Source organism: Phyllostomus discolor, chromosome 2 (assembly GCF_004126475.2).
Source record: "Phyllostomus discolor isolate MPI-MPIP mPhyDis1 chromosome 2, mPhyDis1.pri.v3, whole genome shotgun sequence".
Classification (NCBI taxonomy): Eukaryota; Metazoa; Chordata; class Mammalia; order Chiroptera; family Phyllostomidae; genus Phyllostomus; species Phyllostomus discolor.
Window position 1 is genome coordinate 183,465,562 of NC_040904.2, and position 27,517 is coordinate 183,493,078.

The 27,517-nt window shown below is 35.1% G+C and overlaps 1 protein-coding gene across 1 annotated transcript in view; it reads left to right on the plus strand.

The window, feature by feature from the left end:
• Positions 1-27,517, plus strand: part of C2CD5 (C2 calcium dependent domain containing 5) — an 88,055-nt gene that overhangs the window by 44,909 nt on the left and 15,629 nt on the right. The window contains 14 exon segments of the mRNA XM_036019258.1: positions 4,875-4,989; positions 7,447-7,466; positions 7,469-7,541; positions 11,031-11,222; positions 14,587-14,785; positions 18,928-19,080; positions 22,675-22,815; positions 24,881-24,944; positions 25,552-25,613; positions 25,823-25,920; positions 26,390-26,466; positions 26,469-26,504; positions 26,990-27,013; positions 27,016-27,078. Of these exon segments, the coding sequence (XP_035875151.1) occupies positions 4,875-4,989; positions 7,447-7,466; positions 7,469-7,541; positions 11,031-11,222; positions 14,587-14,785; positions 18,928-19,080; positions 22,675-22,815; positions 24,881-24,944; positions 25,552-25,613; positions 25,823-25,920; positions 26,390-26,466; positions 26,469-26,504; positions 26,990-27,013; positions 27,016-27,078 (1,317 nt within the window).

A 27,517-nucleotide genomic window follows, 5' to 3' on the forward strand; every position in this document is an offset into this window, starting at 1 on the left:
TCTGTGTGTGTGCGTGTTAGTTAATGGAGATGGGCTTTCTTGGAACTTGAATTCTACTGATGATCTCAGCAATCATTTTTTTTACTTCACCTGAGATGTACACATGAGCAAATGGGCAAACTAAGCCTAAAGTAGTTAAGCAGCTTTTAGTTTTTAGCATTTTAATAAGGTTTTTAGGAAGTAGGTACATATAGGGTGGGGCAAAAGTAGGTTTACAGTTGCGCATATGGAAAACGATATATAATATATAATAATACAAGAATAAACTTGGTGTTTGTGTACTCACAGCTGTAAACCTACTTTGCTCTACCTTGTAGAAGTCAAGAAAACGTAAGAAAGAATGTATGCTATGTGAACTTTATTCATATATAAGTAACATACAAATGTATACATAATTTTCTCTTTATGTATAATATAACTTGATAGTTATTACTATCCATTTTTTTACTGCCTATAAAAAATCAGATATATAATCTCTTTAATAGTTAAATTTACTCTTTATATGTATAATGCAACTGGATATTCATTGCATTATTATAATGTAACATGTAAATGTAATATATATTTCTCTTTCTATATGTAGTATAACTGGTCTTTATATATGAAGGGTTTAATTTCAATTAAGGAGAAGATTACATATCTGATTTTTTTTATACATAGTAAAGAACTCCAGTTTGGTTCAACATGGATTATGTCCCAGCTACCCCCTAACAGCCCAAATTACTACATCTGATGTTTGTTTCTGAATTTGTACATCACTCCCACTATAATGAGACTCTTCTTCCTGGCCTGGTACTGAATCCCCCACACAGTTTGAGGTTGTATACTCCCTTGAACCTGAACTCTTTACTTCCTATTTCATTAGGGAAATTTACCTTCAAAAATTGTTTTGGGTTAGAATGCTACTTTCAGGCATTTGAAAATGCAGCATTTTATGCTGTCCATTAACGAGATAGAATATAATTGTATTACAAACCTTATTTGATCCTACCTAACAATTTATCTCCTCTTGTTCATTTAAAAATTAGGCTGCATAACTGTCCATTTCCTTTATTCTTTTAACCAGATGAAAAGATTCTTAAGGAAAGAGGTATCTCTTCCAGAGCTATATAAAAATAGAATTAAGTTTAACACTTCAGGTAGTCAGTGATTCTTAGCTGCAAGTGTGTGATTGCCTAAATCCAAAGGGATTGCGTTTTACAAAGGCATAATGTGTTGAGTTTACTTTTTTTACTTCTGAGGTATAAACTATTACTGTTACTTTAGGAATCTTTACTGGTTTTCACCTGTACTTCAGAAACAAGATAAATGCTAAAAGATGGCAAGATATCAAGCTATGGCCTATGCTCCCAGAAAAGTAAAAAGCAGGCAAAATGAACTAATTATGACATCAACCCAAGCGTGCAGACATTACTTTTAAAGAAGTACAGTGAGGTATTAATCTAAAGCTGGTTCATGCCCACAGTTAAAAGAATATATTAAAAGATTTGTGATATTATCTATGAAGTTTGACTCAGAAGAAAAACATAAAATAGTATGAAATATAATTTGTATAATAAATAAATTTAATTATTTCCTATTTAATATCTTTATAATTATAAATAATTCTATAGATTATTGGGAGGAGCCTGGTATTTAAAGATGCATGTTTTTCTTAACATCTTGAAATGTTACCAGTTGTGACCCTCACATCTCAGCTGTATATCCTCCACATGGCTAAATTGTATTCAGTTTTATGTATGGCATGTATAGTTGCCATATGGTTTAAGCCAGACTCTTGTTTTGCCTTTATATAAATATGGTAGATCTTCAATTTGACTTATGTAGGATGAATGAACAATTCAAATTCCTAGTGTGTTTCCTATAGGAATATAGTTAGGCAGTTTATAAACCTTTCAAATTTTATGTAGGGGTTAAATACTGTGATGTTTTTGAATTTTTAGTTGTAATAAGTTAGGCTGAATCATAATTACTACTCAGTATTCTCTGGCTCACCTCTGGCGTAAATATGATATAGGTGCTAAGATAATTGACTTTTTCTTTAATACGAAATAAACTGATTAACCTTAATTTTATTTTAATTAAACAAACCCTAAATTTAATAGCCAAAAAATCCATCCTTTGGCTTTTTGCTTACAGTTGTAGATAATTATTGTTAATCCAATTACCAGTTTGTGATTAAGTGCTCCCTACTGTATGCTTGCCTTGCTTTCACCTAGAATCCAGGGCCATTACTTTCTGTAACCATTTCAGTGAGCTGCCATAGTTTTCAGTCTGTACTGTCACCTGATCCAAGCATGCGCCAAAATATCCACTGTTTCTGGCTCCTGTCTGCTGAATCTGCTTTGCAAAACCCTTCGTTCGTTCTTTGAGCTTTTGCTTTAGCCAAAAATCAAATTTAAGACATTCTTTGGAGTGTGGACATATGCCATTTGCTTTCCTAGCTCCCATGTTATGTAACTCGTTAGCTTTTATTAAACTTGTAAATAATTACAACAATGGCATCCTCATGTGCAACTGTGTGGCTCGTGTGTCAAAATAAAGGCTGCTTGTGAACCTGTCAGAAGAATATAAATGCTCCACTGTGCTGCATTCAGCTTTTTTTTTTTAATTAGCCACTTATTCTTTCATGGTGTTTGGTTTAATTATGTGATTATTTCTGTGTGTTACATCAAGGTAAGTTCGATGTAAATACATTTTGTATTCTATGTGATTATATGTATCTCGTAGTAATTATTATCACATATTTTTCCATTTAGACATGTTGGCCACTTCTAAAGAAATATATTAAATATGTATATCTTGAACTTAAACTAACTGAATTCCTCTATTTTTTATTAATTTAAAAATGTTATGGATTACTTCTTGTAAAATTAATTCTTAAAACAGAAAAGCTACTATGTATTGTGGCATAGATGTAGATACACCTAATGTGAGAAAATCTATTTCTATAAAAACAGTATCTAATTATTTGTCTTATCAAATAATAGTTTAAACTTGCAGAAAGATTTTTAAAAGTAAATAGCAGGGCCTGCTAGTGTATTTAAGAAAAGTTAGACTATTTTATGTAGTTTTTATATAGAAAAATTATTTTATATAGAAAAATAATTATTTTCTAAACAGAAATGTTTTTATTATATCCATTTTAAAAGAATAAGTAATTTGATTGATTGAACAACTTCTTGAGTTTTTAAGTTTATCTTCGAATATAAAAATTTCTTATTAGGAAAAGATGATGTTAAATAGATGTCCAAATTGGTCTGGAAACATGTATGTCTTAAAAGAAAAAGAGAGAATGGATTTGAAGGCATATTTGTGCTGTTAATGTCAGCATTTCAGTTAGAAATATGAAGAAATTCTTTAACATAGTAGTGTTTGTGCAAAATAGGACCACCCAATTTTCTCACACATTTTAAAATTTATCACTATTGATTGCTAACACCATATTATAGTCTTTTCTATTTCTCATCCTTCTTTACTTTATCTCAAACTTTGATCTTTTTCTCAGTTTCCTGGAGTCTGTATTTTTCTTTTCTTCTGAAAGAAAGTTTTAGGGTAGCTCTGTGTTGGATGCAAAATTTTAATTCAAGAACTGGCTGGCATCATTCATAGTTCTGGCCTTTACCTCCTCACTTCTCCCCTTTGCTGATCTCCTTCCTCCCTGTGGAGGAAACAAAATTACATCGTAGGAATGTGAGCCATAATAAGCCCTTTAAGCTTTCTTTACTTTGCTGTCTTCAGTATTTCACTAGTGAGTATAATTCTACTTATTTTTCTTATTTTACAAACATATTTTGGAAATGGATATATAATGAAATTCAAAAAAAGCAAGTTTGGGGATTTTTTTATTTTCAGTTTAAAGAATGTTTTAATATGTGGAAAATTTACAGTAAGAGTTTAGCATCCTATTTGGAATTGGTTAAGTTTTTTCAATCTCAGATTGTTCCCAAACGGAATTGTCCACAAAAAGAAACAAACTAGGATATGCTGATTATATGCTGTTTCTGTTTTTAGCATCTATGTACATTAAAAGTTACTATAATTTCCAGCTGCTGTTCACCAGTAGCTTGCAGCCAAGTGCAAATGATTAGGAAGTATGTGTGACAGATGCTCCATTTATAATGCACCATTACAAGGCAATATTGGATTCCTCTATTGTAATAAAATGTAATTTTGTAAGTCTAAGGCATTTTCTTAATTACAGAGCCATACATGGAATTACAGTAGTCTATCTGAGATTTGTCCCTATATACATTAACCAAATTGTTTGTATTAATCTTTTAAATGTATTTGTTTTCTTTATTTTGAATTGGCTGCTTCCTATATTATATCTTGTCACTTTGCTTTAGGACTGACATCTCTAGAAGGATAGGTACAGATGGCTTTCTCTTTTTTTAACATTGACAAATCTTTGTCTTGGAAAGAACCCAGAATATAGTGAGTTATAAAAATAGGTACCAGGAAATGAAATCTGAATTTAAATTACATTTATAGGTATGATGCATAACATGTTTGCTTACTGAGGTGTGATATAGGATATCCTCTCAGTTTAAGATTAGAATCTGGAAAGTCTGGGTCTACATTTTAAGCTGCATCTAATAAAATACATCTCTATAGATGTCTCTTAGAGTAATAAAGCAAATAGAAGTAGGTGGTTTATTTTCTAGCAATCAAGTTTAAAATGTTAAACTTTTAAAAAAGTAGCATTAAATTAAAATGTTAAGCTTTTCAGAAGTAGGATTATAAAGATGTGAAGTTTTAAAATATGTTGTAGAACAGTACCTTTTTGCTTTCTAGAATATGTTTTAAACATTTCTTGTTCATATAGACAATGTGCTATTGAATAGTAAACTGATTTAAAATTTATTTTTCAGATGAACCAGAAACTCGAGATGCGTGGTGGGCAGAAATCAGACAAGAAATAAAATCACATGCTAAAGCATTAGGCTGTCATGCTGTAGTGGGCTACAGTGAATCAACTAGCATCTGGTAATGATAACGACAACTTGCTTTTCTAGATGCTGTAATTTAGATTGTCATCTGAAAGAGGAAAAGCCTTATGAAAATGCAGAGAGAATTAGTGGAGTGATCCAGGATCGAGGGCTTTAGAGTACACCAGACTGAGGTTCATATGCCATTTGTGCCACTGAATTGCTGTGAACTTTGAGAAGTTACTCTACTCCTCCAAGCCTCAACTTATACATTGAAGGAGAATATGGTACTGACACATAGCAAGTATTAATTACTCTGGGCTGATTTTACTCCAGTTTGTGACTCCACTAACTTCTTCCTCTGGGATCTTTGAAACTCTTGACCTATTGTAAATGAACTGCCTTGTGTCTTTCAAGCTCTTCTCTAAACTTTTTCTGTCTTCATCTTAGTTCTCAAAACCTTTTTTTGCCACCTTTCATTGCCACCTTTCATGTACGCAGCCTCTTCTCCTTTAAAGTCCATGCCATTCCACAGTTCAGTCTGTTATACCTCCAAAATGTTCTTCTTCCTTTCCTAATTCCTTCTCTGTCGTCTCCTCCAATTAAATGTGAGCATCTCCCTCCTATCACCGTGGCACTGTACTTTGTCATTCTTAAGTCCTCTATCCCCACCTGACTTTCAGCTGTAGTTTGTACCTCATTATCACTCAAAACCGTTGCCTCTTAAAATTTTGAAATTATAAGATTTCGCTCTTGGATCACAACTTAGTAATTTTCCATCATGCCATTTGCTTACATACACCTGGTTTGTTTTGGCCTTTATCCTAGCCAAGGGTTTTCCTAGTTCCTTACTCAGGTTCTGACTGTACTTACTGCCTGCCATTCTTGAACCCTCCTGTCAGCTCCTTCAAAGGTTTATCACTAGACACTGTTTGACCTTCTGCTCCCTTATTTTCCACAATTCTTGCTGCCTGCTGTTACGTGAATAATGCACTTGTGGTGATCACCATTGTTAGAGAAAAATGAATAGGCTATGGTACATTACAGAGCCATGACTATTCCATCTTTTCCTTTGCGTCCATGTATTATCCTCTTTAACTGTTCTATTTTCATTGTAGTTGTTCTGCTCTTGTTAGACTGCTAACTTTATTGTGCTTATCCTGCCTTACTGCCTGATATGTAGCCTTGTCTCATTCATGGATTTAGTGTCACACACTGTCAAGTCTTAGGGATATGGTTTTAAAAGACATAGGTCTTGTCATCAGATTCACTCACATTCTACCCAAGAATAGGATGAGTATACATTTTATGATAGAGATATCCCAGGATGCGTTGGGATCCCAGAAGGTTGGAGATTAAAGGTAGGATCGAAAGAAAGTGTTAATAAAGTAGCTGAAGCTTGAACTGAATCTCATGGGATGCATGTGAATTGCATAAGTGAAGAGAAGAGGCATAGGGAAAGGGCTCAATGCTAGAAGAAGAGTGTGTGGAAGGTGCCAGAGGTGTAGATTCAGTGTGGCTGGAGAGAGATCACAGATGCAAGATCTACAGACAGGAGTCCTGTTAATTTACCCAGAAGTTTTAATTTATCTGACACAGATTCCTTTTTTCCTCTAGACCTCAAAAAATTTTCTATTAAATCCCATCTTTACTAATTCTGTTCCAAACCATCCAACCTACTATTACTGAGTTAAACTCTTTGAAATGCACTTATGCTCTTGGAGCTCCTTGATTCAGTTCCTTCCAGGACTCTATTGTACTCCATGTCATTTCTTCTGACATTCTCAGTACCCACGTAAACATTTGGAGCCTGGCTTCTCTACTCACCTGACCATTTCTTTCATGTCCTCTTAGGTTTCCAGTCCATTTACACTTTGTTTCCAGCCTTTCATCCCTCAGGCTGCTACTTGACTCATTTGCTTTGTTATTTCATTCAATAATTGGGTTGCTTGTTTACTTTTATCACTTTCAAATTGGGTAATATGTAGTAAAGACTTTCAGAGAATTCTTTCGAATATCAATTTTTTGCATATATATAAAATGATGTGTATTTTAGATATGTTTCAGATATCTTTATTTTTGTTAAGCCTTAGCAATATAGATATTTGCAAATTTACTTTTAGAATAATTTAAATAAAATTTAATATGCATTTAAAGAGGACTTTAGTATATTTTAATGAGTTATTAACTTGATTTGGCAATGTAGTTTGTTACTACTTTAATTTTGAAACATTCTAGTCTTTATCAGCTCTACCGTAATTTAAAGGAATCTATTGTCATTAATATTGATCTTTACCTTTCACAATTTTTAAGTAATAAAGAATTCTTGCCCTCTCCATTGTAATAACATTACCTTACTTCTATTTTCTCTCCTAGGTTTAGGAAGTAATCCTGTGATATTAATATTTAATAGACTCAAACCTGAATTTAAATGGTCACCCTTGTAATCATTTTCCAAACTTGGCCTAAAAATGTTAACTTGTTTGTTTGTTTGTTTGTTTGTTTTCTCTTATAGTGAAGAGGTCTGCATTTTATCTGCTCCGGCACAGCTGCTGTACTGAACCCTAGATTTCTGCAGGATGGCACCTTGGAGAGCTGTTTGGAACAGAGGTTGTCACGGCAGCCTGGCCTATTTTACATAAGGGCAGAGAAGGGAGACATTGACTTTTTCTCTCAGAGCTGGGATAGGTCTTCTCTCTGAGGGTGTGTAACAGTGGTACAGTGTAGAAAGGAGGACCAGGCACTTTGCTGATTTTTACCTAACTCACAGCAGAGAGAAGTATTGGGATCTGCACTCTGACACATTATAATTTCTAGTGTCTTGATAAGTGACATGTATGACTACCAATTGAAGAATTTCAAGGAGATATTGTTTTGTTTATTACTTTATAGAAATATTTTCTTTTATTTGATTTTTTCTTTCTTTTATTTTTTAAGTTAAAAGTATTTTTATTGTATTTTTCCATTACCATTTATGTCTTACCTCCAAAGCAGAAAAAGGTCATGAAACAATTTTCATAAAGAAAACCTTCATTTATAAAACAATCAAAATACTATATTATACCAAAATTATGTGTAAAGCTTCATGGAAAGTGAAGTGTATCTTTAATATATGTAAGAGAGAAAGTGAATGCATTAGGTAAAATGAGGTTACTCTCTGGTTTGATTGTTGGTTCCTTTTATCTGTTAGTTCCGTTATTGTCAAGAATGCTTTCTATAAGCAGATGAAATTATCAAGTATATATTCAAGAAAACTGTTAGTTTGGTACCAGAGTCTACTTGGATAATATAAATTTTAATTAGCTTTTACCCTACAGTACATGTATTTGCTTTTTAAAATTTTTTTCCAGTACTAATGTACAGGGTGGCAAAAGTAGGTTTCCAGTTGTGAGTACATGAAACACAGAGTTGTTTTTTTTTAAGTTTTCTATATATTTTAAGATTTTATTTATTTTTTATTATTTTAAAGGAATGTGTTTTATTTTTTAATGTTTATTTATTTATTTATTATTATGTTTAGAGAGGGAAGGGGGGGGGGGAGAGAGAGAGAGAGAGAGACATCAATGTGCGGTTGCTGGGAGCCATGGCCTGCAACCCAGGAATGTACCCTGGCTGGGAATCGAACCTGGGACACTTTGGTTCCCAGCCCGCGCTCAATCCACTGAGCTACGCCAGCCAGGGCAGATTTTATTTATTTTTAGAGAGAGGGGAAATGAAGGAGAAAGAGAGGAGAGAAACATCATTGCGTGGTTGCCTCTCACACACCCCTCACTGGGGACCTGGCCTGCAACCCAGGCATGTGCCCTGACAGGGAATTGAACCAGCTACCCTTTGGTTCACAGACCCACGCTCAGTCCACTGAGCTGTACCAGCCAGGGCAGCACAAGAGTTTTTTCCTTAATATTAAATTTATTGAGGTGACATTGGTTAATAGGGTCATATAGCTTTCAACTGTACATTGATCCATATGGCCATCAGTATATGAAAAGGTTTTCAACTTCATGTAGCTATTAGGGAAGTGAGAAACAGTTTATTCTTATATTATTATTTATTAATTATTACATTATTTTCCATGTGAGCAACTCAACCTACTTTTTCTTCATCCTGTATTGGTATGTATTAAGGAAGAAAGCAAAAAAATAATGTGTATGGGATCAAATTTAGTATAAATTTTCAAGTCTCTATATAACAAAGAAGGATATTCTATCTCTGATAGGCAAACAATACCTTGGGCAGTTATCTTTTTTTTTTTGTCAAAAATGGATTTTGACCATAATATATTCCAGAGCATTGAAAGTTACCATAAATAGGAAAATGAAAGTGGGATATTTGAAGTATATTAAATAATTGAAATGTTCTATAGAGAAACAGCTTTTGCCAATGAGTTCTCCCAGTGCCACATTATAGTTCTCACACATGTCAGTAGATCTCATTCTTGAGTAGACAGAAGCCTAATTTAACAAATGGCCTTTCTTATGCAGGTAGTTTATTTCAATATTGTGGCTTGGACTGATGCAGTGAATTCTCTTGTATGGTAGTTCATATCCTTTTATCTGCTGTAAAATGATTAGTGCTTACTAGAGAAAATTTGAAAAACATAGAAGAGTAGAAAGAAGAAAGAATGCCCTATGATCTCAATATTCAGAGACAGAGAGAAGTATCGGGATCTGCTTTTGTGTATGCTTTCATAAATTTTGATACTTTTTATCTTATGATGTTACACCATTTATGTTCAAATTTTTGTGAGGTATTTAATTAAAGATTGCCCTAGTTTATATCCTTTTGGTCACCCCTTGTAACACAAGGGCTTGAATTCAAACTTTTGGCATGATAATTAGAAGTCTGCTTAGTACTTAGTGTGACTAAGCAAGTTACTTAGCATCTCAGGTTGGTTTTGGGCCAAGTGGATCTAGTATTTGTGGTTGCGTGGTGGGCATTCCATTGGTATGGGGTGGCATGTGTGTTTACCAATAGTTTTCTCACTTTCTCACTTACTCACTTTACTACAAAAAAAATTAAAAGAGCCTTTTTAGGTATTGTTATTACTGTTTTATAGAGGAAGCTCTCTGAGGTTACATAATGTGTTCAGGGTCACAGTTTCACTCAGACATGTCAGATTTCCCTGTTACTTCTAAGATACCAGAATGCTGTACCAATAATAACAGAAGGATATCTGGGAGTGACTAATTTGATTTAGAGGGTAATTGTGAAAATTCAGTGACAAAGTATACAAAAAATATGCAGAAAGCCTGACTCCTAGTAGGTATAGTATGAGTTTCCTTCCCTTTTAAAATTTGTCTACTTGCCACATTTCAGCTTCTAAAAGTTGCTTCGGGTAGTGGAAAATTAGAACCTGGGTCTTTCCAGAGCCCTGGAGGATAGGGCTCGCTGAAAGTCTAGGATTCTCCGTGAAGCTTTCTATTTCCAGATCCACTCTTCTGATTTCCTCAGATTTAATGAGTGAAAAAATACTTAATCATTCTAAAATGAATTCATAAACAGCATATTTCCAGAAATATTTTGCCATGAGTGGGAAGGTTGTGGGTTGTTCATGTATATTTATGTATGATATGCATGTTTATGAAACAGGTGTTCTGACTTGTTAAAAACAGTCATTGGACATGAGAAATTTTGAAGTGTGCCTATTTTTGACTGACTTTTTCTTTAAATTTGTTTTTAACCATAATTTTTAAATACTGTTTAAGTTTTCTGACTAAAAATGTTTTTGTTAGAAATTTAAGTTATATTTGTGTTACATCTGTCATGCAGTAAGAAAAAGTCACCCTCGTTGTCAAACCATTTGTTTTTTGTTGTATCCCAAAGAAAAAACTTTGAAATAATGGTGGGTTTTGTCAGGTGGTAAGTCATAACACATATAAATAGATGAAAAATCATTTTCTGACTGTATAAGCCTTTTCTCTCATGGTTCTCATTTCACGGTCATTTGTAATTCCTATCAGTCATAGTAGTACTCTTACAACCTATTGTGGTAGAAATTGTGGTATAGTTTATACACAAGTACTAAGTATGTAACATATGTTTTCTAAAAGAAGCGCAGCATCTTCAAGAATGCCTGTTTTTCTTAATGTATTCATATAGGCTAGAGGAAAGCTTGCCTGCAGGCTGTGGATTTTGCCACATACCGTATGATGAACTGAATATGCCGTTTCCAGCTCATCTCACGTATTGCTATAACTGCAGGAAACAAAAAGTTCCCGATGTTCTCTTTACAACTATAGACCTCCCAACAGAGGCAGCAGTTATTGGAAAAGGTTGTCTTATTCAAGCAAGGTGTGTTTGTGAAAACGGTCTTTGGGGTCCTTGAAAGAGTATGGGGTATGGAGCCAAACAGCCCTACTTCAAATGTCTGCTCCATTTCCTATCTGGGATCCTGGGTAGGCTGGGCAGTATCTGAACCTTGTATTTTAGCGTATGGAAAATTAAGAGGAAAAATACCCTCATTATAAAACTCAAGTAAGTTATATTAGTTTTAAACATGTAAATTCCATATATATTTTATTACTATGAAGGTTATTAACCTGTTGAAGGGTAGGGATATGACTCAATATGCTTGAATGACATTATGTAGTACATTTTGGAAAGTGACATTTTTCTTTAAAAGAACAGTGCTATGTAGTGTTTCTCTCTTTACTTGACTTAGATGTTAATAGACTGGGGTAGGAAGTGCAAAATTGTGGTAGGCATGTAGGAAACAGCTGTCTAGGTCACTAACAGTTACCAGGGTACCATGTAGCATTTCTGTCTTCATTGTATCTTGACTTCTCAGCAAGGGCCACACAGTTGATCATTTTCTCCTTCTTGTGAAAATACTTGCACAGCGCCACACCTTCCTCTTTTTCCTGCCTTTATGACTAGTGTCTAGTCTCCCTGTCGATTTCTCTTCGCCTCTTGATTTTTGAGACCCTCTTCTCAAACTCTGTCTGTAGTTGAATTCATATGCTATTCATGTCTGTTACTCCCAAATTTATAGCTTCAGCTCAGAACTTTCTTCTGAGTTTCAGACCCATATATTTACGTGCTGCTTCCCATCCCATTTTGATGTGTCATAGATGTCTCTTACTCGTTCCATATCGAACTGCCAGTTTTCTCCACTTCTTTCATGCTGGCCTTCTCTATTTTAACAAATCATGCCTTCCCGTATTCAGTTCTTCATGCCAAATTGGTTCTCTTTGACATTGTCATTTTTCCTAACCTCCCCACATTATTACAAAGCAATGTGGTTTTTTTTTAATATATTTCTAATTTATTTAGTTTTGTTTCACTCCCTCTTGCATCTTAGGCCTTTCATTTTGGATTTTCTTTTTCCTGAGGTATATATATCCTTTAGTATTTATTTCTTTGGGTGGGTCTGCTGGTGGAGAACTGTCTTTTTGCATGTCTGAATGTGTTTATTGTATCTTTAAAAGATATTTTGGGGTGGCAGTTATATTATTTTCACTCACTAAAGATACCCTTTTATTGCCTTCTCACCTCCATTTCTACTATTGAGAAATAATCTGTTGGACTAATTGTTTCTTTGAAGGTATCGTATGTTTTTTCCTCAGGCTGTATGTGAGCTATTCTATTTGTCTCTGATTATCTGCAGTTTCCCTATGAAGTGTCAGGTATGGAGTTATCTTTATATTAATTGCTACACATTGGGCTTCTTAAATCTGTAGATTGCTGTTTTTCATGTGTTTTAGACAATTTTTAGATGGTAATTCTCTTGTGTTTCATCTTTTCTCTGTGCTTGATACTCCACTTAAAATATGCTAGACTTTCCGCTTCCTCCTCTGTGTCTTTCTCTTTGCATTTTCTTTTTTGTTTCTCTGTGCTATACTTCAAATGCTTTCTTATCTGTCTTCTAATCATTTCTCTCTTCTGCTGTCTCCAATATGCTAATAAGCCAAATAATTTGAGTTGAAATTTTTGGTAATCTGTTTTTTATATCTAGAAGTTTTACTTCATTCTTTTTCAAACCTAACATCACATGTCATAGTCTGACTGATTCTATAATTAATAACTTTAATATCTGAAACCTTTTTGTTTTCTGTTGTTTCTGCTGGTTCTTGTTCATCTTGTTTGGTTTCCTTTGACTGTGATAGGTTCCAGGAAGTTGGGACAAAGAATCCCATGTACCCCTTCAGTCACCTTTCCTCATTGATGACATCTTATACAGCTCTCGTAGAGTATCAACTAGGAAATTGACATTGGTGTAATACACTTAACTATATTACAGACCTACTCAGTTTTTACAACTGCCAGCACAGTCAAGACACAGAACTGTCCCAGCCCACAAAATAACTTTCATGTGCTACCTTTACCTCCTTATGCTTATGCCCTACACAGCCCCTTGTCTTGGTCCTGTGATGCTTTTCAGAAGACTTAAAAATAGTATATAGTCACCATTTTTTTTTTGTTTGTTTTAGGTGGGAAGGGGTTGGTCTCCATCAGCAATTCTCAGAGTGTGGTTCCAGACCTAGGGAAAACTTAAAGAAATGCAAATTCTCAGGCCCCACCCCAGACTTACTGAATCAGATACTCTGGGGAATGGGGCCCAGTAATTATTTCTTAACTAGCTCTTCAGTTGGTTCTGATATAAGCTAAAGTTAGAGAACTACTAGGTTAGATACCCTGGTTTGCTAGTTTGGGGAATCTTTCCTTTATCTTCACTACTGCCTTTTTACCTCAAGCTCTTATTGTCACTCACCTAAAATAGCCTCTTGTCTACTATCCCTCCATCAGTTCTGTCATCTTAACTCCATTCTCTGTGTAGCGGTATAAACGATGTCCTAAAATACAAGTTGGTTGGCTCATGTTATTACTTAAAACCTATTTGAGATTTCCCACTGCTGGCAGAATACAGTAAGGGTCCTTGCCATGGCCCACAAGCCCCTAACATGACCGTGCCCTGCTTACCTGCACCCTCGTCCGTACTGCTGTCACCCTTGCTCACTTCACTTCGGCTACAGTAGTCTCCTTCTGGTTCTTCTCACATGCCAGCTCCGTTCCATACCTGTCTTTCTCCAGCCTTCCCAGTTCCATCTTGTCTTTAAGATCTGGTGTCATCTGCCCTGTGAGGCTTTCTCTCTAGTTGTTCCCACTCATTTCACCTGGTTTATTTTCTTCAGATATCTGATTCTTAAAAATCTGAGGTTGCCTTGTTTTTGTTTATTCCTGTACCTGCTACTGGATTATAACCATGAGAACAGAGACTTTGTCAACATAACCATGAGAAATGGGACTTTGTATTTTTTCATTGATTAATGCTCAGCACCTAGGACAGTGCCTGGCACATGATAGATATTCCAGTTTTATATTTTTATAAGTTTATATTCTTTTAATGAGTAAATTAACTTTTCCTCTGCTACCCATTTATTATATGATAATGTAGAATTACAAAACCTAAGATTTTAAATTATATTCTCTAGTGATTTTGATCAGTATTTAATATTTCATTTCTAGAGATTTTAAGAATTGTTATTTATTGAAATATATTTTCAGCAAAGACATATACAGTGAAAAAATGACAGAAAGATTATTAATATAGCAAGCCATGTTTTTCCTTACGTCACTCTGTTAGAAAGTTTGAAAAATGGATATCTTAAGATGGTACCAAGAATACTGTCCACTGACTCAATTATTTTTTTAACAGGTTATGTCGCTTAAAAAAGAAAGCACAGGCAGAAGCAAATGCCACAGCTATCAGTAATCTGTTGCCATTTATGGAATATGAAGTACATACTCAGCTAATGAATAAACTAAAACTCAAAGGAATGAATGCTTTATTTGGACTGAGAATTCAGATTACAGTCGGTGAAAATATGTTGATGGGCCTAGCGGTAAGTTTACGTGTTCTGTTTTTGTTTTTGTGACGCCTATTGTTTTTTGTGATTAAACATTCTTTTAAAAAGACTGACAACTAGACTTTTGAGGGTTGGAGACATAAGAAATAACATATCTGGTGATAGGCTTTCAAATATTTTCCTTTTATATTATAAAATTAAATATTGTTTTTAAATTAATAGATTATCATATAAAATATTTATTTTCTTATCAATTTATATGTATGTGATCATTATATTTTTATATTCTGACCGTAACCTCAGTAGTCAGATTTCTAAAAATTATGTGCAGCTTGTTTATTAAAGTTGGCCACCATTGTGCTGGATTTTGTTGTTGTTTACACATTGCTAAGACAAGACTTTTCCTTCTTGGAACTGTAGAGATTTGGGGCTGGATAACACTTTGTTGTAGTGGGTTGTCTCACTCATTAAAGGATGGTTAGCAGCATTCCTGGCCTCTGCCCACTAGATGTTAATAACGTCCCTCCATTATGACAACAAAAAAATGTCTCCAGACATTACCAAATGTCCTTTTTGGGGGCAAATCACTCCTGAGGTGGGGAGAACTAAAATAATCTTTAGTTTTTTTGTTTTGTTTTGTTTTTTAATTTTTTTTTTATTATATTTTATTGATTATGCTATTACAGTTATCCTGATTTTTCCCCCTGTGCCCCCCTCCACCCAGCCCCCCACTACCTCAGGCAATCCACCATTGTTCATGTCTGTGGGTCACACGTGTAAATTCTTCGGCTACCCCATTTCCTACACTGTACTTTACATCCACATGGCTATTCTGTGACTACCTTTTCGTATTTCTTAATCCCCTCACCTCTTCCTTCACCCATTCTCCCCTCTCCCCCTCCCATGTGGCAACCTTCTGGTAACTTAACTTCTTCTCTCTTGCTTTTAAGATTCTGTCTTTATCTTTAACCTTTGTCATTTTAATTATGTGTCTTGGAGTGGGACTGTTTGTGTCCATCTTGTTTGGGACTCTCTGTGCTTCCTGGATTTGTATGTCTATTTCCTTCACCAAATTAGGGAAGTTTCTTTCATTATTTTTTCAGATAGATTTCCAATTTCTTGCTCTTCTTTTCTCCCTCTGGCACCCCTATGAGGCAAATGCTGGACCTCTTAAAGTTGTCCTAGAGGCTGTGTACACTATCCTTATTTTTTTTTTAATTTTTTTTTCTTCTTGTTGTTCTGCATGGCGTTTTTTGCTTCCTTAGGTTGCAAATCATTGATTTCATTCTTGGCTTCATCCACTCTACTGTTGTTTTCTTGTAAATTGTTCTTTGTTTCAGTTAGGGTATCCTTCATTCCTGACTGGATCATTTTTATGCTGCTCAGGTCTTCATTAAGTTTCTTGAGCATCCTTATAAGCAGTGTTTTACACTCTACATCTGATAGATTGCTTATTTCTATTTCTTTTAGCTCTTTTCTGGAATTTTTGTCTGTTCTTTCATTTGGGCCGTGTTTCTTTGTCTCCTCATTTTGGCAGCCTCCCTGTGTTTGTTTCTGTATATTAGATAGAGCTGTTTGACTCCATGTCTTGGTAGTGTGCCCTATTGTAGTAGGTGTCCTGTAGGGTCCAGTGGCACTGCTTCTCCTGTCACCCAAGCTGGGAACTTGAGGTGCACCCTTCATGTGGGCTGAGTACACCCTCCTCTTTTGGCTGAGCCTTGGTTGCCGTTGGCAGATCAGTGAGTGGGATTTACCCAGGCCACTCAGCTGCAATGACGACTGACTGTGACCACTGACCACCAACCTCCTCCCTCCTTGGAAGATCATCTGTGCAGGGGCAGGGTGGTGGTGCTCCAAAGTGGTCAATAATCTGTAGTTTTAATGGAGAAAGTAAAGCAATACCTTTGAGACACTGCCTGCTGTTGGATAGATAATTAATTTCATTATAAATATAAGTCTGTGGCCAGAAGACAGTAGAATATGCAATAAAATATGTGTTTCTTAAGTGCTGATAAATTGTGAGGCAGTGGGAAGCTCTTTACCTCAGCTTCATGTTTACCTTCTCTTGTTAGAAAACAAATTCTGACTAGAAAGTTGTCAGTAGGGTAAGCAAGAGCTGCCTTTGTGCATAGCCTGAGATCCTGAGAACTAGATGCCTGTAAACATAGATTGATTAGGTGGAATCTGATCAGTAATGTTTATGGAAATCCTCTTATAGTCTAGATATTTTCTAGCCAGAATTTTTGTCTAGTCGCTGGTGCTTTATAAATTGGAGTTCTCTGCCATCTTTCTGAGACATAGAAATTTAACTCTAGAAGCTTATGGCACTTGGACTCTTTTTCTTAGTATCCATCTGTACATAAAATGTTAAATTGTTTCCTGCTTCATCCATTGTTTTCTATAAGAGCAAATACGGAAATTTCTGTTTGTGGGGGATAATTGTATAATGATGACAATAAACTAATCATGAAATCACAGTTTTTTAACAAGGAATTTGTAATGATTAATGAAAGTAATCTAATTTATATTCAAATATTTGCTATTTAGATTAACGTGGGGAAAAACTATTCATTATGACTCATTCATATAAAAACTCACATGCTTAATGAGGACTTAACATAAATGATAAATAGGGCTGAATACAAAACAGTAGTTATGGTGGGTATCTGTGGGAGCGAGAGCTTCATTCATGTTCAGAGGTTTATGAAACGTGTACACTGCATCAGGATGGTGGTGATGGTGGAGCCCCAGGAAACTATTGTGTGATTCCCCTGTAAATCTTCAAATACTGCCATTTCCTACGTTACTAATCTTTTCTTTCTTGATCACTAGTGACACTAATTATAGCTGTTTGGAATTTTGATCTTTGTGTGTGTTTTAGCTTGTGCTTTTCAATCTCGAGGTCCCAAGAGTAGCTTCCATGATAGTTAATCACTGATGAGTGTCACTGGGTGTCTGACACTATGCCACTCCAGAAGAACTGCTATATTGTCTTTACAAGAAGAGAACATGGATGCTGTTGATAGGTTGAGACTTGTCCAGAGTAATACGGTTGAGTACTGGAACTAGATTTCAAAGCCAGGACTGTCTAGTTTTAGAATCTGTGTTCTCAGCTCTTCCTGGGCTGTTGCCTCATTAGCAATTGCTGTTAAAAAGTGTTAGAGATGGTACACTAAGGCTTCACATGGCACAGAGGGTATTCTCAGGTTGAGCATCAGACACTGGGTCGCAAGTGCAGTCATAGATGCTAATGAACAAACCAGGAGGGAGGGCTTCTGAGGATCAATTTCATCTACTGCATCATAGAGCACCATACACTGTTGAGGATGGACTTTTATAAAATTGGCAACTGATTAGTTTTAAAATAATAATTCAAAATACACAAATATCGATAGTTTTAAAATTGCCATCTCTTTTCCCCATTTACTTCTTTTATGCTAACAATTTGATGTGTATGTTGCTGTATATTTTTTGCCCTGTTTATATGAGCAATTTAAACATAAACACACAGGTGTGTGGAGTGCATGTGTATGTATGTTGTGTTGTATTTCCTCTAGTGGTTCAATATTAATGGCGTATAGTACTGTTACACGATCAGAAATTAATAACTAATTAAACGCTTAAAATAAATATGTATCAAGTGAAGTTTTCTTTCTTGGTAATATGGAAGTAGCATGGTATAGTGAAAAGGTCTTGGATTTCAGAGTGAAAAACAGATTCAGATTTCTTCTTCACATTTACTGACAGTGTCATCTTGAGTAAGTTTCCTATTCTTCTTGCACTTCAGTTTCTTCACTTGCTTTGCAAAAGTTTCCCTTTTACTTTTGCTACAGAAAAGATAAATTACTCTTTGATGCAAAACTTGTAACAACTTTTCATCTTCTTTCCTAAACTTCTTCAATGCAATTTATTTTTCACAGTCATAAGGTAAAAATTGTATAGTATTGTTGGGTATGCAGTGAAAAGTAAAACCTCCCCTACTGCGTCCCACGTCCCTGGATTCTCACCAGAAGCAACCAGCTCATTGCCAGTTACGTTTTGCTGTGCCCGTCCACATGTGTCTGTGCACCCACTAGTTATCTTTTTCCTGCAGGGCAAAGAGTGCATTCCTGAATGTGAAAACTTAAGGACTGTTATTCTTCAGATTTTTTTTTTATTATTTCCCCTTTATTTTCACAAGTCGGCCACAGGTGTTTTTAGCAGCGTTGCCAACGCCTGGTGGAATTCAGATTGCTGGGAAGACTCCTAATGATGGCTCCTATGAACAGCATATATCTCACATGCAAAAGAAGATAAATGACACGATTGCTAAGAATAAAGAGCTGTATGAAATCAATCCTCCAGTAAGTGAACTAAATCTACATTGTGAATGCACAAGTCGTCGTTTAGATATCAGCATATTTCTAGGTTATATTAGTTTGGACATTAAAGACTTTTTCCCCACTGCTTAGATTTGCTTTCCTCATTACTCACTCTTTTATTTCCTTTACAGCAGTGGGAATGTCTCCTTTTTGGGCTGCTCACTCTGGCCACCCCATTTAAGAATCGTAACTCTCCTACCAGTTTTTGGTACTTCCTATCCCCCTCGTTGCCTGTTGCTTGTTCCTCGCCGTAGACTGAAGCTGTATCAGGGCTGTGTCCCTAATGCCTAGGGCAGTTCTTTCTGGTATTTTGATAAATACTTATTGAATGACCAAATAAATGACTTAAAGTATTGTTTTCTAATAAAAACAAACAGTTCTTACCTATGGTAAAAATGTGAAAGAACAGTTTTGTCTTGTTTTGATTTTTAATTTTGGCATTTTTCTTACAACTTTCCTACCAGTGCTTTCCAGTCAGACTTCTCACCATCTTTGCAGTCGGTATCATGATGCCTCTTACTCTACCGATGCCTTACAGCCATGATCTGAACTGAGAGAAACATGGGGTGGAGTCAGAATGAAACTATTTGTTTTCATGAGTCCCTGATAATGAAATATTTCTGTAAGAGGAAAGTGTGTGGATAACATTATTGTTTTTTAAAATTATTTTATATAAAATTTTGAATTTTGGTTGGTCTTTTGGAATAGTGCATCTGAATTCCAGCTTAAAACTTATAGCTTTCTAGCAGAGTTGTTAAGCTGGGGGGAATTTTAAGAGCATGACTAGCACTGCATAGCTCAGCATGGCAGACCCTGGGCACATGTGGCTGATCTGAGTTGAGATGTGCTTGCCATAGGTGTAAAATAGGCAGTGCACTGGATTTTGAAGATTAGTAAATGAAAAAGAACATAAAATATCTTATGGATATCTTTCATATTGATTTCACATTTCATTTGTATCTTCTTTATATTATTACCTACGGAGTTTGCTTTATATTTATATCAAACAGTGTTAATATAGAGCTCCTTTAAATTCATTGAGAGGTTAATGTGTTAATCTAACCTTTGTAAAAGCTTTCTCCGCAACACTTTATTGACTGCTTGTTTGCTGTAATTATTTTCCTTTTATAATTATACACCTACTGTATATTTAAACATCTGTTAATAGTGTTTACTCCTGTTGGGGAGAATGATTTGCAAATATATCAGTTCTAATTCCATATATCAGTTCTAATGATATCAACTGCACTCTTGTGTAACAGTGTTTATCAACTCTGTACTTCCATGGCGACCTCACGCAGGACCTGACTCTTCACTGTTTCTATTGTACCTGCATTTGTTTTGTCACAGCGCCTGTTTCATGTTCTTGCACTTCTCTTCCTTCCCAATGTAAGCCTCTTGAAGATGGAGACATACTAGAGGATGTGAATTAAGTAACTTCATATATCCAATAAATATTTATTGAGCTACTGCTTTAGTAGTACATTTTAGGGAAAGGAATAAATCTTTTATGAATTTTTAAAATTTCAGCCTATATGGATATCTTATGTTGAATATGACTGTATTTCTACAAAAGGACTAACCAATTTATGAATATTCTGTGGCTTTCCTTATTTCAGGTGCTACATTACAGTCTTTTAGAATAACATCTCAGAATTTGTTCCATAAAGTCAGTGTACTAAGCCACTACTCACATTACAGTTTTGTGTTCTCAGTTTTCTAAAACAATGCATGCCCACCCTGAAATTGTGGATCAGAATGTTTCATTTCTTACAAAGGTAGCCCCAGCTGAAGTATATGTTCTTGTTTGATTTTTTTTCTCAATACATGGAAAATGTTTCTAATGCAGAGGTGTAGTACCATTTAACTGAAGCTAATTCAATCAATCAAAAGTATCAAAATGCAGTGTAAAACTTTAATTTGTAATAACAGCACCAGTGGTGAAACCGCATTAGAAGTCTAAGATACACAGTCAAACCTCAGTTTTCTGTGTCCCATTTTAAACAATTCGGTTCTCAAACAGCATTCTGGAACGAATTAAGTTTGACAAATAAGGTCCCACTGTATTAAATTTCAGATAGTTATATTTATTAGGTCCATGATACAATGAACAGAGGCATAATCGAATTTTAAACTACTATAAAATTATAAAAAGAACGGTGGTTTCTACTGAGAAGAGTGTTACTCAGAGTCAGGAGGCCTGATCTAGACAAGTTCTTCACTTACTAGCTTTCAAACCCAAACTACTTTGCCTCTAAACTGCAGCTCTTTCTGATGTGTTTATTACCATGAGTATCTTGTCACATTTATATAGGGCAGGTTAATTTGCAGCGCACACAATATAAATGGGCGTGGAAGTGCTCCAGAGATAGCTACGTTGTGAAACTGCGTGGTGGTAGTCTTATGTAAGGGATGCGCTAGCAATGAGCATTTAAAACTGCATTTTTGAAAAGCTTTTTCTTTTAACTTTCTTGTGTTTTTTAAAAAGATAGGTCTGTTACACTAACAGTAAGTTATGGCTTTTGCATTTGTGCCCACATATCCACATTTTCCCTGTACTATTTTTTGCCAACAGATATTTAGAACCTCTAGTCAGCTCTGATCTTTGGTTATGTAATAGGAGAAAGCTGATGAACCCATATAAGATTGCACTGTACACTGATCTCAAAGAGATCATTACAGTAACTACCAAAGTTTACTTAGCTTTATGAGATACAGAGCAAATACACGTGTAATGCATGTATTATACATATGGTAAATGCACATATACATCTACTGCAGGGATGTCAAACTCATTTTCACCAGGGGCCACATCAGCCTTGCTGTTGCCTTCAAAGGGCTGAAATAATTTTAGGACTGTATGCATGTAACTACTCCTTAACAGTTAAGGTGTCAGAATTACATTTGGCCCTTTGAAGGCAACTGCAAGGCTGATGTGGCTCCCGGTGAAAATGAGTCCAACACTCCTGATCTATTGTGTTCCTCATTTTACTATCTGGAGCTTTGAAAAATCACCACTGGATAAGAAGAGATATAGAAGAGTAGAATCATATTCGAGGGCATAAATTTTTAATGTTTTGTGGACTATTGGGACTTTTAAATGCTGAGCAGAAAATACCTTCCAAGCTGCAGGGACTGCCAGTTCCCTCCTCATTATAGTCCCACCCCCCCCCCCCCCCCCCCCCCCGTACAGTAGATGTCAGTAATGCCTTGCTCTGGCTTGGCAGTTATATACAGATGCTCTTGAGTTAGTGTGTCAGGGCTGCTATTGTCAATTAAAGGAAATGTCCTTATACATATCTATAAAAGGTTAATTAGTCATGAAGTTCACAAGTAAATATAGACTTTCATATATTTACAAACATCTCCCTTCAGGTAGTTTTCTGTTACTATAAAAATTTAAAACCAAACTGAAGTTGCAAATATCAAATCATTATGTCGTACACCTGAAACTAATATAACATTATATCAATTCTACTTCAATTAAAAGAAAAAGAAAAAAGGACTGCAGCTTAAAAAAAAAAAAAGACTGAAAAACATGGTCTTACATAACATAAAGCAATTTTATTCTTTTAGGAGATATCTGAAGAGATTATAGGATCACCCATCCCAGAACCTCGGCAGCGTTCGAGACTTTTAAGATCTCAATCAGAAAGCTCTGACGAAGTTACAGAATTGGACCTTTCACATGGGAAAAAAGATGCTTTTGTTTTGGAGGTATTATTTCTGTGGACTAATTTCTTAAAGTTTTTAGATGTGCATTTTTACAATGAAATTCTAAATTGATGTGATTCTTTTGTATTATAACTTATATTTATTATAGAAATTAAAATAAACTTGAGAATATCAGAACTTAGTAATATATTTTTTATTCAACACCAGAAGACTGATACAATAATGCAGGTGCTTCTGGAAAAATTAATGTATGGGTTGAAATAAAATTAAAATAATATTAAACCCTTGGAGCCATTTTTTTGTAAACTTGAATGCATTTAAATTACAAGTTAAAGTGCAGAATGACCTGCTTTATGTGTTACAACATGTTACTATCATTATAACATTTTTACATGTAATAGCATAGGCACTGTGAGTTCTGAATGCAGTGTTTGTTTCCTTACTGAATTCAGAGGATACTGTTGAACTTTCATTGTAAAAATACACTCAGCACTAGATTTTCTGGAGACTAATGTGGCACAAAAGGCCCATGGACCCTCTGCCTCACAGATCTGCTCCCCCTGCCCTCCTGCCTAGAATGGGTTGCTGTGAAAGAGATAGATTCCTTTGATATTGAAGGAAGGAAAGTAAGTGAGGATGCTCAGAAATGCTCTGGTAAGGCACCCATTGAGAGAAAGTTGGATGCCTGACCTCAGGAAGCGGTAGAACTGGTGTGGAACGGACTGGAGTTCTGAAGACTCTAGAAAAGTGCCTGTGAGTGTGGTCAGGGTGTCGGCCCTGGGGGATGCACACGCTCAGCTGAGAGTTAAGTAAGAGTTAATTTGTAGAGCACTCAAAGCGTGTGGATTTGTGCCTTTTCTCATTTTTTTTTTTTTTACGTCTGAGATGGAAAAGTAATGGGAGTTGATAAAGTATGTGTCAGGGTAAGATAGAAAAGGGTCCAGGGGTACTGGTGAGAGCAGTGCTTCTCAAAGTGGCTGTGACTACCAGTAGTGTCAGCACTGTCTGGGAGCCTGGAGGAAATACAAATTCTGGGGTCCTTTCTTCAGACCTAGTAAATGAAAATTTCGAGGTGAGTCCCAGGAATCTGTTTAACAGGTGACTCTTAGTATTGCCTGAGGTTTGATCAGAGCATCACTGATATTTCTGATCCTGGATCCTGGCTGGGTGGAGCAGGGCAAGGTGCAGATTCAGTAGAGATAAGGACAAAAAGGCCAGGGGGTTGTAGTTGGAAAATGCTTGAGGTTTGGATGCGGAATGGTTTGCATTGGTAGTGCTGAGGTTATAGCTAAGGTAAAGTAGAAGAGGAAGTGGTTCTGGAAGTCGCCGGGTGATGTGAGTGAAGCTTAGAGTGTGTGAGTTAGGACTTAGACCTCTGATGCCACAGATGGATGTCAATATATGTCCAGCCTAGTATCTTCACTCTGTTATTACTCACAATGGAATGTTGTGATCCAAGAAAAGTAAGGTTGGGACTTATTTTTTAGACATACCTTTGAATTTATCCCTACATAATTTTATTTTAAAGCAGTTGTGCATTTAGTCAGAAGGTTTTTTTAAATTTTAATAGTACTATATTTATCTAAACAAATAGAGATGATTGTTCATGGTATCTTCTTTTGAAACATGCCCTCATAAAAGATTGAGAAAAAGCTCACTTTAAAAAATATTAAGTCTACTTATAAAATATTTTCACTTAGAAGTATATGGCTCAGTGGATTGAATACTGGCCTGTGAAACAAAGGGTCGCTGGTTCGATTCCCAGTCTAGGGCACATGCCTGGGTTGCAAGACCAGTTCCCCAAGGGGGCGTGCAAGAGGCAACCACACACTTATATCTCTCTCCCCTTTCTTCTCCCTTCCATATCCTCTCTCTAAAAATAAATAAATAAAATCTTTTTTTAAAAAGTACTTAAAATTATTACTGTGGAGAAATTTACAGTAATTTGAAAGCCGTTTTAGTTTTATATTTTAACTCAGGGGAAAATGGCTGTAGTTTTTTGACTCTTATATTTTCTATTTAGTAAATAATAATTTTTTTAAAAATTTGAAATGATTGCATTACATAACACTAGTTATGTAATAGTTTTAACCTTTCTTGTTTTCAGATTGATGACACAGATGCTATGGAAGATGTACATTCTCTACTTACTGATGTCCCTCCTCCTTCAGGTAAACAGAAGAAATTACCTTTGGATGAGATTATCTTTTCTTTTACACATAAGTATTTTAGTTCATAATTATTCTGGCACTAACTTTATTTTAAAGGCTTTATCACTCTCACATCTTGGTGTGTGCTTGGTGCTCCAAGGCTGAAAACATAGTTTTAAAATATTTATGTTAGAACTTAGGTGAACTGAGTTTTAATCCTGTATGATTAGACATTTTTAAAAAGACTAATATTTTTTTTAAGATTTTTATTTATTTATTTTTAGAGAGGGAAGGGAGGGGGAGAGAGAAAGAGAGAGAGAGAGAGAGAGAGAGAGAGACATCAATGTGCGGTTGCTGTGGGTCATGGCCTGCAACCCAGGCATGTACCCTGGCTGGGAATCGAACCTGCGCACTTTGGTTCGCAGCCTATGCTCTATCCATGAGCTACGCCAGCCAGGGCTAAAACTAATAATTTATTAAGATGTCCTAAAGTTTTCTAAAGGTATAAAGTTTAGAAAAAGAATGAATGGTTCTTACAGTTAGAATTTCATGCAATAATTGAAAAGTTATTTTTTAACACAAAAAATGAAATATTATCATATATTTTAACTATAATTTATTTTGACAGGATTCTATAGTTGTAATACAGAAATTATGCCTGGTATAAATAATTGGACATCTGAAATACAGGTAAATCTTTCACTTTTAATTTTAAGCAAATACAATGTAAGTGATTTATTTTAGAAAATTCCTCTTAATATGTTTTTACCTGCTTATTGCAATGAAAATGTTACCCTTTTACCATATTAGTTATTATTGTTATTTGGCAGTTTTATTAACTATCACAGTTATTAGTTAGAATAATGAAATGACATACTTTCATATCTCCTCCTATGTAGATGTTCACATCGGTGAGAGTCATCCGATTAAGCAGCCTTAACCTGACTAATCAAGCCCTCAATAAGAACTTTAATGATCTCGTGAAAATTTGCTCAAGGTAGGAACCATTTTGACCTTAACTATATTTTAATTAAAATTTCTAAGAGCCATGAAATTAAAATGAAAAAAGTGTATATATTATCTGGAATACCACGTTATGGGCTGAATTATTTTTTTTACATATCCATCTGCACTGTGCCATCAGGTAAAATGCTTAAGTTGTCCTTTCTATTTTAATATTCCATACAATAAAATAATTATATTTTAAGATATTTCATAGTTTTAAAATTCATAAAAATATATTGTGTGTATGCAAATTTTAAAATACCTTTTTCTTATGTAACTTTTTATGACATCAATAAATAGGATTAAACTTTACTATCTGCTTAAATGTTAAAAAATGTACTCTTAATGTAAGAACAGAGAAAACAAGTGGATCAGTTTTGTTTCAATCCTTTAAATGTTCATCTGCATAATATAATGTGTGTTAAAATGTCAGGTTTTGTAAATTTTTAAATTAAAAGAAGTGATATTGCTAATATTTTCTATTGAATAGAGCCTGTATTTAAACTACGGTCTATGATCCCCTGCTGCCTTTGCCATGTAAATTTACAGTGTCTCTGCCTGAAGATGAATTAATTCAGTAATGAAGATTTAGTCTATTATTAAAGAAGATTTCTAGCTTCTTTCTAATCTGTTTTCATGCTATGTAACTTTGCCGTAATTAAATAAGTATAAACAGTTTTACTTCAAAATGTTTTACATGTTAGCATGACTCAGACTGTGTGTGTATATAGATATATATATGTTTGAACTCTGGTTATCTGAAGGTAGAATCACATTTGTCCTCCAGCAAACATACAGTAGGATTTGTACTTACGTGGGATTTTTCCAGGCCCCATCCTTTAGACAAGGTTCTTGAACTTTTTCTGGATCTATATTTAGGTGTACATGTTGAGCTTAGTTGTAGTCTGATGTCTGAACGATGCATAATTCTGATTGAGAATCTTAACCAGGAATGGTGAATTAGCCAATTAGTGTAACTTGTTCTGTGGTATTGAATACTATGTGTAAGAAACTTACTTTGACAATGATTATTTTGCTGATCCTGTTGTTTCTGTGATTCTAGGTCACAGTCACGGCAGTTGCAATAACTTTGACAAAAATCAGGCTTTACAGACCACAAAACACATGTTGAAAAGTCATTGCCAAAGAGGTAAGGTCTATGGTGAATGGGATCATAGCTCATGTTTGTCTGCTTTGATAGGCAGATTATATAATGAACTCTTTATTGAAGAGAATCTGCCACTTTTTATCTTTATTATAACTACTTGTGGATAAGCATATGGACTGATGGTGCTTTTTACCTGTGAATAGGTGGTTGACTGCTATTTACATAGAGATACTGCTGTTTTTCTAGACTCAATTGTAGCATATTCTGCAGTAATTTAGAGGACCCTACCCTAATATCATAGCTGAGGAGGTCCTCAGGGCATTTTCGAAACTACTGCTGTAGTAAGTGAGCATCGTGTTTTTCTCAGGAAAGGTCCCCTAGGATTCAACAGATTCTCAGAGTTGTTTTTTCAGTAAAACTTCGTAAGTACCATTCTTAATAAATTCCAAAGAAAACCCAAATTATTAGAAACCACTTATGT